Source organism: Andrena cerasifolii, chromosome 6, assembly GCF_050908995.1.
Source record: "Andrena cerasifolii isolate SP2316 chromosome 6, iyAndCera1_principal, whole genome shotgun sequence".
NCBI classification, from domain to species: domain Eukaryota; kingdom Metazoa; phylum Arthropoda; class Insecta; order Hymenoptera; family Andrenidae; genus Andrena; species Andrena cerasifolii.
Genome location: NC_135123.1, coordinates 11,409,669 through 11,429,562, shown reverse-complemented (window position 1 = coordinate 11,429,562; position 19,894 = coordinate 11,409,669). Strand labels below are relative to the sequence as shown.

Genomic DNA, 19,894 nt, shown 5'->3' with positions numbered 1-19,894 from the left:
CAGCACCAAATCTTGGACTTTGTTCATTATTAATACCATTCGTTACTAATTGGGTCAGAATTTGTCAAGTTGGATCAATTTTTCACCAAAGCGTAACACTTTAAACTGTAAACAATAACAAAGTGTTAAGGTTTGATTGAAATGTTTCATCTTCCGTTTGGAATTGATTAAAAATCGAAACGTTTTAGTATATTCTTTGAATATGGTTCCTTATGAAATACATGCCGTACAGCAAAATAATATATTACTGTGCAATTAGAATGTATGCGCTGACTAAATCATTTTCAACACATATCAACCTATTAAGACGTTTAAAATTCATCCGATTTCTTATTCGAATGTTTCATCAGTTACTACTTTAATACTACTATCAATAATCTTTACGAAACTGTACGTTGCATGTGTCTACCAGCGTGCATTACATCCTCAACGCATTTGGGATTTTTATGGTACTCATGAATTCCTTAAATCATTCAATGGCAAATCAACTGCACTCGCCTACTTACAATGATAGGAAACAATCAATTTTCTGTGCTCGAAATCGATGATAATGTTCATTTAATTGTATGTATGTAGTAAATAATATTAAATTTATTTTAGGCTTAATACAGCGGGTGGTCCCAATAAATAAAGGTATAAAATCTTGAACAAAAGAACTTATAAGTTATGAAGTCGTAAATGAAACAATTCATAAGCTATAAAATCATACACAGAACTTACATTTTAACATTACTATCGCATTCTCGAGACATTACATATTATAGGCCTTACGTTCTCTTTAGTAAAATATTAATAAAACCCTGTAACTAAATTCATTTACTATTATTACACGAAGTACCGAAAATTAAAATCTATCGAAGATATTTAATCAATCGTTTTGTTTCAGCGTGAATGCATTTGAACGTAAAATTACTTTAAGTAAAAGAAACTACATAATACGATGGTCATGTCTTTTAAACTCTTTAACATTCTTATAAGATAGCATAAATGGTATATATATATATAACATGTAATTATAAGCGCATAGGTTCAAGAGAACAAAACATTCTCTTTCTCTCCTTTTTCCATGTCTTTACGAACAGCACACCTAAGTACCTATATATATATATATATATATATATATATAATACCTGCCACTGTAGTTACCGATCATGAGAAGGGAAAGTTTACGTACATTTTTATCTTGACTAGATATTACAAAGTGCACATTGTTCAATAACATGCTATGTAAACTGCGCGCTAGAAAAGCGGTTCTTGTTATTCATGTAAAAAAGTTATGAACAGTTATAAATTTGTCGTATATATATATATACATATAGAGTGTACAAAAGAGAAGTGATTTTGGTTGTGAGAAGTGCAATAGCTATATTCTCACGTAAATGGTGTTAAAAGATTAAAATTATACAACTTGGCAATATAACGCTTTTTCTATCATTCAAATTTGTACCTACATTTATTGAATCGCGCATACTTTTGAAGTTCCATGGGATTCGTCCATAGCAGCTGCCCGTCTCTTTATACCTTCCAAATATATCTCACGGTTAAACAAACCGCCGCCAAGGGGAATTCTATAATAATTGTTAATAAAGCAAGTAGTATAGTTTGAAGATATTATTACGCTAATACTAGTATAAATAGTAGAAGTACTAACGTGTCAATGCCAGGCCTTATAGTTGTTTTGAAAACACCCCATACAGGTTTGTGGTCCGAGGTGCAAATGCTTGGAACAGAATCGTACACCAGACATTCTATAACTCCGTCTTTACATGAATTGGTACTTTCGTGGCTAACTCTTCGAATGTATCCTCTTGTGTGCCCTTTCCCCTTGAAGAGAATTCTATCTGTATACGCAGGTGTGCGTTGCTTGCTACTCGAATCAAAGTTATGCGTGCCTGGGTCGTATTTGTAAGTAGGAGGGAACATAATTGGCCCTTCTTCGAAACCGCGTAAAACAGCTCCTTCGTTAAGGATTGTTCGTAATTGATCTTTACGCAAATTTACTGGCGATTGTTGAGGAAACGAGGTATCTGTGACCCATTGGATAACTTCCTCCCTTGGTTGCGATAGACGAAAGTTTAAGTCGCCGCACCAAAATACACAGTCGAAATTTTGAGTTACATCTGAAAATATACGCGTTAAGTGTTTCTCGTGATTATGCTAATGATAATAATGAAATCTCCTCTGATTCGCACCTTTGCTTTTGTGTCTTATAGGCAAATCTTTAGGAAGATCAAGATTTCTAATTATCCTTTTAATGTCGTGTACCCGTTCCTTAACTTTATCTTGATGCGCAGTTAGGTGTGCAGTAACGAAGAGAAAACTTGTGCCGAATAACATTAAAGCTATGGCCACTGCTCCTTTAGTTCGAAAAGCAGTCCCTGTTCTAGTCGAAAAGTTATCATCTTCTGCAATAGAACAGAACCAAATTAAATCTCTTCTTATAAAGAGCGCAAGATGCAATGTTCCCAAGCCAGTACTAAAAAGTAGTACATGGGAGGGGCCAAGGGTTTCTTGTAAAGCCGCTTCCCATTCGCTTCTTTCGGAACAAGATTCTTGTGTCCCGATCGCTAATAAATCTGGAACAGTTTCTATATCCGAGGGTAACATAAAATCATTTAACTCTTTTGGCGGGCTCTGCCCATTCATGTTCCATGTCCCGATGAAAATTTTTAATTCCCGGTTTGGCAATACTTTTTCAAGCTCCACTGGTCCTAGCAATGAATTCGCGGCAATCCTTCCGTGAAGAAAATTTCTACGACAGGATCAGAACCATAACATGTATTTATGTGTAAAATTAGTGTCCTCGTCGAATTAACATTTCATCAAGTTGTCGTACCTTTCACGTGCTTTTTGCGTAGGGATTAAATTGAGAACTTGAGCAGCCAATAATGCTTGCTTCGCTAAATTATTCATAGATGTACCAGATGTTTGAGATTGATGACGTTCTTTCTTTTTGGATAGAGCATCGTGCGACGTGGAGCGTGGTTTAAGTTGGACAGGTGCACTTTTTATAGACTCCGGACTTGAATGTCGCATAGAACTTGTTGGTGAATTTGCTATTAAATTATCCACGGATCGTCTATGAATTAGCCTCTGCCTTAAATACGTAGGGATACTTGGAGAGATAGATCCAGAGGATGAATTTTCACCTAAAACATCAAAATATGAAGCGATTATATAAAAAGCTATAAATCCAGTGACATCAATTACGGAACTTGAGTAACACGTATGTCCTTCAAAATAATGTCTTAACGAAATGAACATAACACAAAGTAGATCATTAAAAGATATTACACTTTGTATCTGTAATGAAACCAAATTGGCTCAATTGCTTCCTATCATGTTCTTGATTCTGACACAGTTATTCAGAAAGTGGCAAGAATATCTGTGATTCATACAAAATGCTTGTCTTATGTGGCCATCTCTACTGGTTTATCCACGTAGATAGATATAATTACATATAGTAATATTATTAACAGACTTTCAACGTAACAGCATTTATTAGTGAACACAAAGAATTAACGTATGATTTATACATTATAAATTCGGATTGCCGAACAACCATTCGTAATAAAGAATACGATTCATTTGTGATATAGAGTAAGTGGTATTTAACGTCTCTATGATTTGTGTAACAAACAATTTCATACTTCAGATACCTATATTTTAAAACTGGTTAAATAGAATAAATAATGTAACACTTACATAATAATAAAATGAAAAATATTTGAAGAAGCAGAAGAATCAAATTTCAAGCAGCAAATATATAGATCTCGCGAGTAAAACCAAAGGGGCTGGAAAAGCAAGAAATCTGTGGACTGTCTTTCGCTGTTAGTCACCCAATGGTATTTAAGTTATATCATGTAAATTATCAGGAATTTCTCGAAAACAGTCATCTGTATTCATTTACATTACGTAAGAAACCAGGACCAGAAGTTTGCGGGAGGGGGAGTCACACCACTCCAAAAGTTTTCACACTTTCCTGCTTCCCAATCACTTTTGTTTTGCTGGCGAGACCTATACCTAATTTATTATACCTTTTTTCCCTGGTTTTTCAATATTAGATTCATGATACTGAACCATACTGTAAACATCAGAAGGATTGTAGAATTGGCGTTCCATTTCCAAGAAGAAATAAGAGAGATATTTTCCTTTCGTAAAATATTCATCCTTTAATTTCTTTTCATTTTTTTCGCAATCAATCAAAAGTTCGTTTTCATCTTCCGATGATTCCTCAAACGAATCGTCTGTTAAGTCTGCAGATAAATCACTATCTTCACTACTCCCTTCGGACATTGTTTTTGTTTCTTTTAATATAAATTTATGTGTTTCGTGTAAAATCTTTGTAGGGATAGATGGCACTAAATTTGGTGATTGTGAAAAAGAAACCGAGTATTTCTTTGAATCTTTTTCATAAAATTGATGAATATTTTCAATACCACGATGATCTCGTTCCAAGAACATAATTTTCATATTTAAATTCCTATCCGAGCCACTGTTAATGCCTTTTCCTGTGCCCATACTAACATTTCGTGCACTCGCTGCCCTTTTATCTTTTGGTGAACCTAAGATATTTGTAGTTCCGTCACCGGTATACATGCTATCTGTTTGTTTGAAACTCTGACTCGTATTAGACATTATCTCATTATCTCCGCTATATCTTTGACATATTTTTTCGGTAACTATAATTTCGGAAGGATTTCCAGTACTATCAAAATGTAACCCAGTATTAACATCCCGCCGACACTGGGCCACATTCTTTTTTTCATAATTAGCATCGCGAGCTTGGACATTTAAATCTTCAATAACTATTTCTGAAGCTTCTCCAGATTCTAGATTTCCTGACGTTTGCTTTTCTAATTTACCACTTTTACTTCTTTTAAATACTCGAAATAGTTTTTTAAAAAAAGGTTTCCTTTTTCCCTTATCTGAATTAGACATTCTTGAAAAGTAATGCTTGAAGTGGTACTTCAAACATGCTTCCGTGTCAAAGATTGGGAATTAACTGAAGCTGGTAAAGCTCACGTCTCCCTCCATCAGCAAAATGAAAGCAACTCTTTTCCTACCTAAGTCTGGAGACGTGGCGGGGGTATACGCGAGGTCAGTAACTCATTCCACTATATTACATAACTGATAAAAAAGGGCATTGTGATGAATGTACGCTTAAAAGCTGTATATGACTGAAGGAATTCCAAATAGCTTTGTGCCTTTATTTGGAGACTCTAACTATAGTAAAAGATAAGAAAAATTGTTTACAGAAGAAAATTAAGAAAGATGATTCTATGTCTTCAAATAAATCAGAACGAGGTTTTTTGAATTTAGAGCTATATTTTCTAGGAAGATGACTTTGAGCTTGAATCAGATATGTGTGCACTTTTCTGAAATTTAGCATAGCGGATTTCACTACAGATCATCGTCATGCCTCATCGTCGTAATTAGTAAATTAGGGAATAGTTCTTACCTTCAAAAAAAGTATCTTGCAGTTGTTCTTTTCCTACGCAAATCCTATTTTTGTCCATAACATTCTCTTGTACATTGCGCGTACTGCTTGCTGCATATGCGCTATCTTCTTTTTCTACCAATGCGTCCGTTTGACAGTTCCCATTAACAGAGGCTATTTCAGATTTAACGGATGTGCGACTCAGCGTAGTCGGGGATAATCTACTGACTGTCAAACTTTGCGGCGGGGTCCTGCTGCGTTCAGTCATCGCGCAGCACAGCGAGAGTTTTGTACTAGTATGAGATCCATGTTGCGAATTCTCCAGTTTAGAATTCTTCGAGTTACCATCTTTGTAAGAGGTTTCCAAACAGCCGACTTTAGTCTTTTTATTCATAAGCATGCGGCAAAGAGATTTCTTCTTCTGCTTCGACTTAGGTGAAATGTCCGCTTTAGCCGCATTAGACGCATCATTTTCTTCGTACTGCTCCATTGTATTCGCAGTTATATATTTTGAATATAACAACTGTACTATTGATATACTGATCACTTTCTTATCGGTTATGCCCAATACAATAATTAGAAAGCTTTAATAAGGTAGGTCTTCTTTTATATATTACTATAAAACAAATCAAAATTTAGGCATGTACAAAGTGATTCCGAAGTTGTAATTTATCATATAATTATAATCGCTCTCTTCTTTCTGCGTGGCTTATCGTACAATCAATGGCCATTTAAATGGTTACGAACTCGTGATTGTAATAAATATCTATAATATGAATACTCCTCACGTGGAACAATGTGCAATTATACTATATACTTTATTGTACGTTGCAGACTAGAACCGTAAAACAGGATTCTTTATCTTGTCAGTGTATATAATACTTCAGCTTGACAATACCTTATCATCGGCATCTCTTGTGCTTAAATAAATACATTTAATATTGTGTTACTAAGTAATCGCACTTTAAATACTACTAAATTCAACGCTTCCGTATAAAACAATTTTTACGGAGTAATTACACTAAAAGTAAGTAACACATATTTATGAATATAGTGTTTACTGTGACAATTTAATTTCCAGCTCTCCGTGGTTTACTTCCTTAGGCACAAGATTCATCATCCCCGCATGTAGGATGTTTATCATGCCCTTAATTATGTCCAGGAACTATTGTAAATTTTCTATATTATATATATCGTGTTAAGCTATTATGCCAAATTCAATTCAGTGAGGGAGCATTGTGCCAGTTAATTATCAAAGGTTAATCTGATTTAGATCGCATACGCTTCCCTTGCGTCGTTACGAAATTCACTTTGACTTTGATTCTCGCATTGGTAACGCATCAACGCGTCATTCACGCCGAAATCCACAACAAAGCGCATTGCGATTGAAAATACTTGACAATCGATCATTAACTCTGACTTCCGCCTCCATTTTCAGGTAAACGGCAAAATAAATGGCATAATATATACTGTACTATTTAACACCTGGCGATAGACTTCATTTTAATCCTGTGCATCAGCAATAATTCCTCCCTATTCCATTCGGAACTGTCGCCACATATCCGAATGCCGTGTAATCAATCACTACTTCGCCACTGATTCGCCCGAACTTACGCAGCTATTAGTCAAGCGGGCGACAATGTTGTCACATTACAATGCGTGTTAAAGAAAACTTCGTGTTATGTTAATGACGTTCGATGGAATTAGCGCGACGAAAGAGGGTGCAGAATTGGCGTATGTTCTTCGCTACCATAATTGGAGAAGCGATAAGGTACTGTCTCATTCAAAAACGTATCTGTCAAAGCGTGCAGACGACAGTCGTGGACGCCATCTTGCTGGCAGGAGCCATCTGTGACGCAACATACTTCACGCATCAACTGTATATGCGGGTCGTGTAGATGTGTGGGTACGCACGTATATACCTCGTTGGCCAGTGCCGTTTGGCGGGTTGCGTCACTGCGATGTTTGTTTACGTTGACGATAAGTGCACGTCCCACGAAATGCGACCATACAATTAAATCGAACGATAGAAAATACACAAACACTGCACCGAAATAATTGACTAATAATCCGTGAAGAGAAACATATACCACTGCTCACGCTGGTCTTATGTAAATAACATTGAATCGTTTACCAGTCAATTATGTACATAAACATGTAAATAAACATGTAAATATAGATTTGAACGAATGTTGTGTGTGCTCAGGAGTGGTGTAGAATATGTAATTAAATCCTGTTAATGAGGATCATTATGAAAATGATCGGCTGCATGTTTTTATGAAAGAAGACTCGAGAAAGACACAGAAGTGTAGTATACAGGTATGCATATGTGTATACTGCACCTGTTTTCTGAAAATTCGTTTAAAGTTTACGTATTCGTAAAAATCGATGTAATATAAAGTTTGTAATTATTAAGACTCGATTATGGTGAATTCGTGGCAGAACTCGTAGATATTGGAGATCGTCGGAATATCTCGACGTACACCGGGTATATACTCCAATGAAAGACATGCCCCGACGTGGTGAGTATAAATATTTAACAATGTATATTTATTAATATCTGTGAAATATTCAGATTTAACAACTTTGTTTAAAAACATTTTTTCCTCCTTCCTAAGCATGTGCTTTGCGTTTGGCGGTTAATTATATAAATTGTATAAAATCTAATTAAATTTAAAAATCGATATAAGAATTCAAATGTTGATAAATTTCAATCTACGAATATAAAACTAAAGCTGGATTGTTAATATTGTAGAAAAAATTGGAGGGAAGGAAAGAAAAATTTAAAATAAAAATAGAAGGAAAATGTATAAGAGTGTGTATAAAAGCTATTGAAAACTAATTGTTGCTAACATTGAATACAATGTATTTGTAAGTAAACTAAAAAATATATAAATTTCTTTAAATAATTGGATTCCTTGTATGAAATTTGCAATCGCGCTCTTACATGGCGCATGGAATATATGGGCAGAATTCTAATGAAAGGAAATCTTATATATATATAGTTCACGAACGCGAACGATGTCAACGGCTGCGATAAGTTTTGAATGAGTTTTCGCGACGTTGACAACTGATGCGTAATAAAATTCTAACTTAAATATTGCAAATACTGTTTAAAACATCAATTGCATTTTAAGCGAAGCTGTTCAACGCCCATGAATTATACGTGATTGGTTCTTAACCGATGACATTTTCAAACGTATTTACATGTAATTTTCAACGCACCACTTTTGCGACTAACAGAATGGTATACAAGGTGAAATATTTGAACAGCAGGGCTAGTAATATATACTTGAATGATTCACGCTTGATCAAATAAATTTGAACCCCGAAAACGTGTCCCTTATGTAAACGTACGGTCAGCCTTGCTTTCGCAAATTCTAACGTTGCGCGACTTGCAAGAATCATGCCCAATGTAATGATAACTTCCTCCGCGAGGATCTTCCCGTTTAACGGTCTAATTTTCATTTACGGAGAAATGGTAAGTAGCAGTTTCGTTCATCGGAAAAAAGATCGTACTTGCATGCACACGAGGGAGAATCTACGATTGCGAACGGACGAGCGAGAGAGGGTGAAGGAAAGTGGGAGCAGGATAGGAGCGTAATTTGCGCCGCCACCACAAGGTGTCAGCATTGCATGCGGCTCGCTCGCTAGCGGCCACCATTGTTGAAATTCTGCTTTGGTTGATGCCCCGACGATTTTTTGGCCGAAAATCGTAAATTCGCCAGCCCCTGGCAAGGGCCCTGTGCGGAAGGTGCGTATCCCGTGATAAGCCCGCGACTATGACCGAGCTGTAGCAGCCCGAGGTGGCGCGTTCCGCGGTTAAGGGCCCATCGGGGAAATCCAGTGAAATCGAGTGTGCCCATCGATTTACGCGAAAGAAAGAGGCACCCATGTCCGTGTCATACGTCTTGTCGGGGTGTTGGTGTTGTGTGCGGTGGGCTGAATTGTGCATGGTACAGACGTGCGTGCATGCGTGCCGGTACAATGCGACGCGTTTGCATCGCGCACCGTGCAATCTGTCGATCCTAGATCGTCCCGCTGGCCGGAGTGGAAAACTTTCATTATCCGTGTCCACCGAAACTCTGGTGTTCAGGAGTTAGATAGAGACCGCGCGCTGGTAACTTGCAATTTCTGTTCCTTTTTTTCTCTCTCCCCAGTAGGGTGCACGTTGTTCCGCGTGTCCGGCACACGCGGCTCGCGCGTTATCATCGGCGATAGTGTCCCAGGTGCGGGAACTGTGTCCCTGCCTCACTCTGTTTCCCCCTCCGTGCAAGTGTGTAGGTACGTGCGCGGTGTGTGTGTGCAGTTTTACGGGGTTAGATGTCTTCTTCTTTCCACGCTTTGCACGTTGCGCGTGCATAGGCGTGTGCACGCGCGACGCACGTCATTCATGTGTGTATGTATACGCGCGCTCGTGTGTATTTTCGTACGGGTGTACATGCGCGCTCGTGTGTATTTTCGTACGGGTGTACATGCGCGGCGGGTTTGTTAACGAACGTGCCTCTTCTCCGTGTATATGCGTGCTACCGTGCGGTACGTACTACGTGGTACCCACACTGCGTGCCATCGGAATTCACGAAAAGCCACGCGAACTCTGCCCTGCCAACCACGCCGCTAGACGTGGAGATCGCTGATCGAGATACACAGTGTTAACATGCTCGTCGCTCCCCTCGTGGGTAATCGGCAGCGAGAAACACCGTAGGTGTTGTTTCTTCTTACGCCGGGCTTCTGCGGGAACCGTTAGAATCTTCCTCGCCTGCTGCTCTGACAGATCCGTCGAATGCGACCGTATTGAATCTATGATGAATGATTTCTGGGACACACGGGCTCCCGTGTTGTAAGATACATCAGTGAACACTGAACGTACCAACGTTGACACCCTGGCAATAATTTCGTTCTCGTCGCTACTCGTTTATGTTTATTCACGGATTCTGTATGATCCCATGTTATATGTGTTTTCTGTATCCCCTTGTACTTTAATCTACCGTGAAAGGGTACTTACAATTATGTGCTAAGTGTTGTATTAACGCCGGGAATGTAAGAACGTTTCTCCTTTCGCGAAAAGCTCATACGCACTTTCAACATACTTTGAAAGTATCTATACAGTAACATTCAGCTTCCTAATAATTTGAATGAATGAAAGTTAAGACATGCACCCTCTCAAAGTGTAAACACTGCGATGTACAAGTCTTATGCGAGAAGGATTTGCGCTTTGTGTAACAAACTATGCACAAGTGTTTTAATAGAAAGAGGCACTACTTTGCTCTTCTTTGATTTAGAATGGAATAATTTAGAAGCGATGACAGTGCCTTGTTTTATAAAGTGTTAAAGACTTAATAAGGTTTGATTGTTGTTGTTGTCGGTAATAATATTTGTGTGCTCATCATTATGTACTAGTGACATCGGTCAAATATCTCCATATTACTTGGTTCGATCCTTCGATTGTTAACTTAGCGAAGAATACAATTCGAGAAGGTTACTCAAGTCTCTACATGTCTTCTTATGATAATTTCAGAAACTGGAAACACTCGTAGTTGTGTATTGCAAGAAGGAGAAGCTAATACTCCCAATTTATATAATTTATCAAATAATCATCAGTTTTGTCAAAATACACAGAATATAAATGAACAAAGCGTAAATATTCCAAATCTGCACTATGGTGTGACTTGTCAAAACACGTGGGCTGCTCCCAGCAATGGTAAACATAATTTTTAGCACCTCTTTCACTTACTAGCACGTTATGCAAAAGAATGCTATGTAACTGTTGGTTCAATATAAATATAATTTCTCTGGTTTCTTTAATTTCCTACATTGGGAAGCTTCGTTTCATATAGATGGCATCCAATATGATGTTGTATATTCTTGATTAGAAAATAAGAGAGTCGTAATTGTAGCATCCAATTGAAATTTTCATTTGCAGGGCCATTCGTACTTGGAGTCGCGCCAAAATGGGCGCTATCGAATAATTTCATGCAGTGGGATTACATACAAGAGTTGGTAGCACATGGTGGTGTGCCAGATGTATATGGTTTATATCACAAGGATGAAAATATTATAGGCGTGTCGGATGTGAACTCAACATATGTCAATCAATTCATAAACTTCTTGCAACCAACAAATAACGACAAGATAGCATATTCTGATACGCAAAAGGGAACTATTGGTAAATGCTTAGCGGAATTATCAGAAGACGAGTGTAAGAGTCGCAAGGAAAGTTATAGTACCTGTCGCAGCGACGATAGCGAAATAAAAGCAACTAATTTACCGAATACCAACAGCGACGGCGCTCAGTTCCGTAAAGGCGAAAGCAAAAACTTACCCGAGATAGATGCAGGAGTACGGCGTCATAATAAAAGCCTCGATAGTTTTTGCTGTTTGTCAGAGCGCCTAAATAGTACGGAAAATATTGCACAGTACAAGTGTTTATCCGACATTTTGGAACAGTGTAAAAATACTTATAATCTTCTTTGTGCTTCTGAAGAAGACAAGCCACTTAATTTAATAAAAACTCTGGAGGATAGTAAAAGCTGTTGCGAGAAACGAAGTGGAGGCAAGAAAGAACTGTGCAATTTTTCGGAGACGAAAGGATCTTCAAAGAACTGTGCTATTTCGAATCGAACAAATCATTCCTGTATCATAGAGAATTGCTGTTACACAAAGTACAAGGAAATAGACTATGGTTTATTAAAATTCTCAGATTTAGAAAATTTGTCGCATAATTTGGAAACCGATAAAACGCCGTTTAAAACTTCGAAACGCAAAGTATGTGAAATTTTTCAAGTAAACTCTGATTGCGCGACAGACGGAGAGCGAAAGAGTTCTCCTGCTCTGGATAAGTATTTGGATGGTAAAGCCTCGTTGCTTTCATGCAAAAAGAAAAATACAAACTTCTCTTTCGTGCATCCGTCGCTGAATGTTGAAGGTACTAATCTTAAAAGTGAATCTTGTACAGAGGAGCATACACATAAGTCAAAGGACACCTATTTTGCAACCGCTTGCAAACCAACATTAGGTAATTGGGAGGATTTCGAAATGTCAGGGCAATATCCAGGTCATAGCCGACCTCCGGTTGGCACCCCTCCACCGCAGACAGTTTGGAATCACCTTACAATGACTCAGGGTCAAGGTAATTTCCTTCCTTTGCAATAACACGCGCTATGTTTCCATGTTTTAGAGATATTAATTCCTATTGTAACAGTTTCAGGCTTGAATATTCATCCAACAGCGCTGTCAGGCGCTGCGCTAAGTCCAGCTGGATTTTATACGCATCCGTCTATGGCAAGAGCGTCTCACATAACATCACAGCTTACGCCGCAACTTGCGCATACCCAAGCACCCCCGACATGGCATACACCGACTGTACCATCGAAAAGTGTCACTCCAGCCAACGCGCCAGGAAATCCGTTGTTTAGTTTACAAATGCTGGTAGATAATAGGCAGAATCAAAGTCAGTATAGAAACTCACCGGGTTCGCAAAGTACATTAGATTTATCTTCTACGTCTGAAATTATCCCTGAGAATTACTCCCGAATACCGCAAGATATTCCGATAAGTTTGACCGCAAGAAATGTAGACAAAGGTAGCAGAAACGGGAATATAATTTCTCCTCCGATACCTTTAAACGGAGAAACATCATCGGATAGTGGGATCAGTTCGTCGGTACCAACGCCTAATTCTGTTAGCGAGCCAGTCTCGCTCTCGACGAAAGAACTTATAACACCTAAAATAACAGTGAAAAATTTCGAAAGCAATCTAAAAGGCGTGGCAAATCTTCACGATAAGATTAAGGAAATAAGTGTAGATAATTTTACGCAGAAAGTTATAAATCTACCACCTAGTGTAACGATCGAGAGGGTAATCCCGGACAAAAAGGAGCCCGAGATTATAAAAAGTAAAGATACATTAAGTGTTATTGCGCAAGTGCCAAGAAATGTTCTACCTGTTATTGTGAATCTTACCTCTAAACCAGACAAAGATGTAGCAGATAGTCCGAAGAGGGAATCGTCCTCGGAACGGGATCGGAAAGTCGAGGAAACCAATGTTAGGTCGCCCAAGAATTTACCGAAGCGAGGTAAGAAGGGCGTGGATTCTCTTTTAGAGAAGTTAGAGGGCGGGAATAAGAAGCTTGGCAGCGCTGAAAATATTGGATCTGTTATTGTGATGCCAGTGGAAGAGAAAGATACGTCTAGCGTTAAAAGTATGTCCCCCGATAGACAGAAATCGAAATCCCCGAACAGAGAAGAGGACGTGGTGTCCCCGACATTCAGTAATGACGATTCCAATGATAACACTAAACAGCGCAGGAAAAGGAAGCTAGAGAAGCCTGTGAGGCTTAGTAAAGATTCGAAAACGGAAGTAGAGGATATGGAATTAGAGCCTACGGAACCAGTGGAGCCTAGGACGAGTGAACCAGTACCAGAGGAAGCAACACGCGCGACTCCGGTTGTTAAATTAGAAGACAATACCGATTCGGCGGAGCAAAGAATACCTGAGAAAATAGAAGAGAATGCGGAGGAACGAAGTGAAGAGAATCAACCAATTAGAAGGCGGAGGAGCAGCGAAAGTACGCCTCCTAGTTCAACTCCGTCTAATCAAAGGGTTCGAAGAAAATCCAGCGACGATGCCACTGAGTTCTCGAAAGTGACGAGTCCGAAAGGTGTAAATAATACAAATCCATTTAATCAAGTCGAATCAGAACTGGAGAAGATGTTCGCTGGTATTGTCGAGACAGAGACGGACGTGAAAAAGGAGGAATCAAAAACGGAGCTTACGGAATCGGAGCTTCAAGATGGTGGGGCGGCGAAAATTGAGAATTTAGAGAATAGTATTCTGAATGCAAAAGAATCACAGCACGTGCACCCCACTGACGTCTCGTCCACAGTTAATACGAAATTGTCTGGCAAGAAAGGTAAAAAGACCAAAGTTCAGGGGGGTAAACGGAAAATATCCAGATCGTCCGAGAATATCTTCGGGACTGTGGGTAACGACATGCCTCAGAAGGAAATCAAAAAGAGGAAAATGTCTAAGAGTTCGAAAAAGCAAAGCGTTTCGAAAAAGACGAAGAAGAACACGAAAATAGACGGATTAAGAGAAATGGCATACGATTCCGGATCGAATGCAAGTTCTATTAGATCTCGCGGACCGGTGGTTCATGTTGAAGGTCCAAGGGACAGTCCATTGAGCATTCAGGTAGTTAATGCGCCGCGAGAGGAGGAAGAGGAGAAGAATAAAGAAAAACGGAAGAGTGTCGGAAATGGTAGTGCTGGGAGGAGCAAGAGACTCAGCCATCAAAACGATTTAGATTATAGGGGTACGTGTATTTAAATTTTATATATTGCCATCCAGCCAGCTATATTAATGTTTTAAAATCATTAATTACATTTGAGTGACTTGTCTTGCGCAGGTAAAGTCAGTAGAGCGGGTCTCTTCAGTTCAACATTATCGTCGCGTTACGATGCGCACACAACAGATTCCACATGGGTTTGTGTGTTTTGTAAACAAGGTCCTCATTCTGTTATACCTGGGGATCCTGCTAGGCCGCATCCTAATTTGGCTGGTCCACATATAGCACCTGGAACTTACACTGTACGTTACATATAAAACGACTGGTTACCATTAATCACGAATCGCAGCGATTAACGGCATTATCTGTTTTAACTGCAGGTCCCAGCTGGCGTTTTGAGCGATTTATTTGGTCCGTATTTAATTGGTAAAGAGCGTTTGGAAGATGGAATTCTTTCAGCCGACGAGCAAGAGATTACTACAGAACAGAAGAAAGGTGGTAAGAACAAAAGGAGTTTGAGGTACGCCGGGCTAGCCGATCAGTTCACTGCAAAGATGGGTAAAAAGAAACGGAATTCTGTTGAAAATAACACCAACGCCATGTTTACGGGAATGACTGTACTTCCTGGGGAGGAGCAACGTTGGGAAGTTTGGCTCCACGAACAGTGTGCTATTTGGGCAGCTGGAGTGTACATGGCAGGTATAATGAACAATAATACTTTTTACGCGGATAGATCCTATTAGGAAGACTCCCTTCAAGCTCGTAGTGTACGTTACGTTACACATTGTAAGAAAGGAATGATCTCTGTTACAGGTGGCAGAGTAACAGGTTTACAAGAAGCAGTGTGGGATGCGGCGAAATCGGTATGCGATTCCTGTGGTTTAACAGGAGCAAATATTGGCTGCGTTAAACGAGGATGTAAAGCTGTTACGCATTATCCTTGTGCATTAACAAAAGGTTGGCACCTGGACACTAATCAGTATATACCGAAGTGTAACCTCCACCGAGTTACGTGAAACTTCGGTGAGTGTGCTATTATAGCGCGGAAGAAACTTATATTTATTATGTCGCGAAATATAGCTTTAATTTAAAATATGAAATGATTAACGATACTTATGGCAGGCCGCGTATAAATTTGTTTTCCGATAAAGATAGCCTCGTCACTTCAGTTCATGTGGAAGCTAATGATTAATTTATATTTTTCAGCATTTAAGAGCTTTAAGACGTTTTGAAATTACGCTTTGCATCGTTTGATGCATAAGTGTGTTTGAAGTGTGAAAGTATAAATGTCAGGACCGATACATGGTAATTTGCATACGGAAAATATCAATATGCTCGACAGAAATACCTTCCAATGTACAAGATGTTCGAATGAGAATGCTGTTGCTGTCATTAAGAATTACAAATGAAAATGGAGATTAACGGAAACGAGGAAGCGGAAATTTTCCTCGTTAATTAAATTTAATTAATTTTCTTGGCCTGTGGCCTTGAACAGTGGCCTTTTCGACCTAATGTAAAAGCAAGATTTTTTAATTTAAACTCTGTAGGATAGACGAATCGTTGCCGAGGAACAATTGTTAATCAAAAAAGTATTTGCTTTTTTACTGATATTTAAGGAACTTCGAGAGGTTACAAATTTTTCCCTAAAACATCATGTACGCAGGAATAAATATTATAGGGCATATTGTACCGAAATTGGAAGAAGAGAGGAGCGGTGAGAATTCGGCAAAAGGAATGGAAGGGGCGGATCGCCCGCTAAGATTTGTATGTGTGTATATAAAATGGGACGGATTATTAATCAATTAAAATGATGGGAATTCGAACACTCATGGCACTTTTCATAAAAAGTGCGGATGAGAAACATATAGGCAAGTGTTCTCCCATGAATGTAAGAAATCATCTGTAAATAACAAAATGTTCTTATGTGAGAAAATGACTATTATATTATTATACAATTCCAATGACACTGTAAGACATTCTTCCGTTTTTGAAGATCCATGCTGTTTTAGTAAGCATGTGTGGTTACGTTCTTTCTGCGCGAGAATAAATCTAGTGTAACGACAATTAATTTCTATTATCATTTTTTGAAAGTTATTTGTGACATATAAATCTTGTGTAGGTGTAAATAAATAGACTTTTCGCTCGTATAATATATCTCTTTATTTCTTCACCTCGTTCGCTTTGCAATTACATTGACAAAGTAATTTCTGTGCCTAAAGAGAACCGGCTCACATGTTTACTTAAAGACACTTTGTAATCATTGTAATTATTGTTATTAATATAATATCTCCAAGGACAAAACGTACATTTGTTCCAGGCATATTAACTTCTCGTTTTCTGGCGCTCTGACGACCATAAACCTTCGTGTTTACTATAATTTATGAGTGTGAAAACCAGTGATTAAGATTTAATAGGACATATACCACTTAGTGATTAAATTAATCGCTACTTATTATTATAAAATTTACGGCAATTATTACTGATTTATATTATATTATATTATTTTTTCATATTAATATTATTGTAGTCACCCCCCGCGCTGTCATTATTGTCATTGTCATGTTCATCAGACTTTGTAAGAGCGTAAAAGAGAAATTTTTGTAATAACAGATTTAAGGACTAGGACGATGTTGAACTGTTTCGATGCATCAGGGAGAGGCAGTAGAAATCATGAAAATTGTATAAAAAGTATATAGAATGAAAAGTGTACATAACGTTAATTTGAGTAGAGATGGAAGCGAGTATTTTATATATACATAAGATATGCGCAAGTATTTTATGCACATATAAAATAAACATCGACGTGTACGCTAAAAGAAGATAGTCGCCACTCCTCCTCCCACAAGAGAGAGTGCAGCAGATTAAGAGTAACCGTTTTTAAATATTAGTTACATAGATACGCAATTAAATTGTCGAAGAGGAAATAATTCTTTGTACATATATATCATATGTAGTAACAAATGTCTTGTAAAGAAACGTCGAGCAGCGTAAAGAAGCATTCTATTTGGAAGCGTGACGTATCCGTTTTAAATGTAAGACGACAAAATGGTTTACTAAGAGGTGAACATATTTCGGTTTTCCTTAAAGCCCTACGACGCGGAGGGCCGTCTTTGTAAAAATTAATATAAAGGGGATACAGTCGGAAATAACTGCTTAGGTGCGAGGAGGGAAATTGAATTGTAAACGAAACGCTTATATTATACAATTATGTATGAAAGGGAAACAAAATTTTATCTTAGACGAATAACTTGTAAGATTAATTAATACTTGTGATACAAAAGAGAAAATTTTCTGGATAGAGCGGTGTGATGAATAATTCCAGTATATTCTTATGTTACATATATATATATAACTCTGCGTACATAGAGCACTTCTTACGTACCCGTGTACAGTTTAATTTTATAGTAAGTAATCGTACCGCTGTATACATACTTAGTCTCTATTCGCGGAGGAGAGAAATCAAGATATTATATACCAAAATTTTAGAGATTCTACAATCCTCTTTGTACGCATTGTTTACGTAATATTTAACAAATCTGGACGGTGACGCGCGAAAGCGTCCCGCCACCTGTCTTGTATAAATGCTGAGCACATTTGGCTTGTAAATTGCGGAGAGGATAATTTAAAGCACCGGAATAATCAAGCGCAAAGGAACTCGGATATCACAATGCCTAAGTAATTTGTATAAAATATAGATCTGTAAAATAAAAGCGTCGCATCGTGATACGTGGCGAGAGAGGTACGGTAGTAATGATCGCGAATTCGAATCAACAAGGACAATTCTGCATTGTTAAAAAAAAAAAATGAAATCATTAGGTATTTTTAATTCCTTGCCTTTGTATATCATAAGTCTAATTCGCTTTAGTGTCTTGTTTTCTCTTTCTTATTCTTTTTCTTCTTCATTTCGAACCTCTCTTATTCTCTCAACTGATAGGTGTGTATAAATTCGTTTGTGACCTGGTTTAATTGTCGAATAATCGGTAGGGAAGGAATATCACTTTTACTCTATTTAATGATATGGAATGGTAGAGAAATTCGCGGAATGTATTTGAAATCAATACAATAATACAGCTAAGTATACATCTTTGTGTAATATAAATATAATGAATAAAACATGATATATAAGTCACAAGTCGGAATAACGGACACTTTCGAAATAGCCCTTCAAATGTTGTGTAAATGTACAAAATTAATGGGGGCAGAATGATTTTTGTACCCTTGTATCAACTTTGATTCCATTCAATGAAAAAGAGAAGATAGGAGCACACCGCACACGAATACCATGCAGATTTCGATTGTGTAATAAAAATTTCTACGTACGTTAACAGATGGATAACATTATTTTAATCGATGATACTTGATTTGTTTCTTGTTATAAAGCGTAATGAGATAAATCTTTGTAAATATATTTAAATACACCAGATCCATAATCAAATCAAATGTATACTTTTATATCGCGACGGTCTTGAATGACATATTTTTTTTTTATTTAAGTAACACATCATTTCAGGTATGGTATCTACCAAAAATAATGATACGGTTATTTTATTTTATACCTGACGCTATAATCGTAAAATGTTTTAGCTCTTAATCATCGGAATAGATTTATATAGATAGCATTTAATTTAAGGATATGAATTCTTATCACAAATGGAATAGCTCGTAACATATACGAAATTATGAAGTACTGTCAAGATACAGGGGACTCTACTGTTCTTAAAATGTTATTATTTTTATAAACGTAGTTTTTTTCACGTAAAAATTACATACAACACGTGTTACGTCACGTTTACTAAAAAACATAACCATGTTAATACGCAAGGACTTTACTATTTAATTTAACGTTTCGATGGTTTTAAAGTTGCCGCTATAATAACGCATTAACAGCATTGAACACTTTTTACAATCAATTATTAGATAGACACATGCACGTTCCAATAGTTTCTCGCACGACTCGTAGAAATACGATCTGTTTTCACTTACGATTATGCACTCTTACTTTCTGGTATATACGACATAATAATTCATTGTAGAGACGCACAGTAGTAAATAGTATTGTTTTAATAAAAGCAGAAATAAAAGCATCACGAATTAAATATATTTCCTTCGTTTTTCACTCATTCCTCTGAAACTGGCGTAAAAACCTTATACATCGCTAAAATATTTAA

The 19,894-nt window shown here is 37.6% G+C and overlaps 2 protein-coding genes across 9 annotated transcripts; one reads left to right on the top strand and one right to left on the bottom strand.

Moving 5' to 3' along the window:
• Nucleotides 1-573: 573 nt before the first annotated feature.
• On the bottom strand, nt 574-7,281 carry Inpp5e (Inositol-3-phosphate synthase). 3 transcript variants are annotated; one of them, XM_076815322.1, is made up of 6 exons: nt 5,462-7,281; nt 4,038-4,256; nt 2,837-3,149; nt 2,193-2,752; nt 1,652-2,120; nt 574-1,568 (listed from the first exon to the last, which is right to left on the bottom strand). In XM_076815322.1, the coding sequence occupies exons 1-6, from the start codon at nt 5,928-5,930 to the stop codon at nt 1,454-1,456; spliced, it is 2,145 nt and encodes a 714-aa protein (XP_076671437.1). In that variant the 5' UTR covers nt 5,931-7,281; the 3' UTR covers nt 574-1,453. The 3 variants fall into 3 exon arrangements, with proteins under 3 accessions (XP_076671437.1, XP_076671438.1, XP_076671435.1); XM_076815323.1 differs by lacking the exon at nt 4,038-4,256 and having other exon boundaries at nt 5,462-7,278; XM_076815320.1 differs by lacking the exon at nt 5,462-7,281 and having other exon boundaries at nt 4,038-5,292.
• A 338-nt stretch (nt 7,282-7,619) lies between these two features.
• Nucleotides 7,620-19,166, top strand: LOC143370335 (uncharacterized). Of its 6 annotated transcripts, none has more exons than XM_076815314.1 (8): nt 7,620-7,962; nt 10,959-11,141; nt 11,364-12,569; nt 12,642-14,753; nt 14,847-15,028; nt 15,107-15,425; nt 15,540-15,749; nt 15,933-19,166. In XM_076815314.1, the coding sequence occupies exons 1-7, from the start codon at nt 7,941-7,943 to the stop codon at nt 15,740-15,742; spliced, it is 4,227 nt and encodes a 1,408-aa protein (XP_076671429.1). In that variant the 5' UTR covers nt 7,620-7,940; the 3' UTR covers nt 15,743-15,749; nt 15,933-19,166. The 6 variants fall into 6 exon arrangements, with proteins under 6 accessions (XP_076671429.1, XP_076671430.1, XP_076671433.1 ...); XM_076815315.1 differs by lacking the exon at nt 7,620-7,962 and adding an exon at nt 9,012-9,194; XM_076815316.1 differs by lacking the exon at nt 7,620-7,962 and adding an exon at nt 9,258-9,560.
• The last annotated feature ends 728 nt before the right edge of the window (nt 19,167-19,894 follow it).

Excerpts from the sequence above, each read along its gene's own strand:
- Inpp5e (XM_076815320.1), bottom strand. The coding sequence starts at position 4,941 with ATGTCTAATTCAGATAAGGGAAAAAGGAAACCTTTTTTTAAAAAACTA. Across the intron at positions 3,150-4,037 it reads TGAAAAACCAGGGAAAAAAG|GTGAAAATTCATCCTCTGGA; the intron begins GTATAATAAATT and ends TTGATGTTTTAG. Across the intron at positions 1,569-1,651 it reads ATAAGGCCTGGCATTGACAC|AATTCCCCTTGGCGGCGGTT; the intron begins GTTAGTACTTCT and ends CAATTATTATAG.
- LOC143370335 (XM_076815314.1), top strand. The coding sequence starts at position 7,941 with ATGAAAGACATGCCCCGACGTG. Across the intron at positions 14,754-14,846 it reads AAACGATTTAGATTATAGGG|GTAAAGTCAGTAGAGCGGGT; the intron begins GTACGTGTATTT and ends TGTCTTGCGCAG. Across the intron at positions 15,426-15,539 it reads AGCTGGAGTGTACATGGCAG|GTGGCAGAGTAACAGGTTTA; the intron begins GTATAATGAACA and ends TCTCTGTTACAG.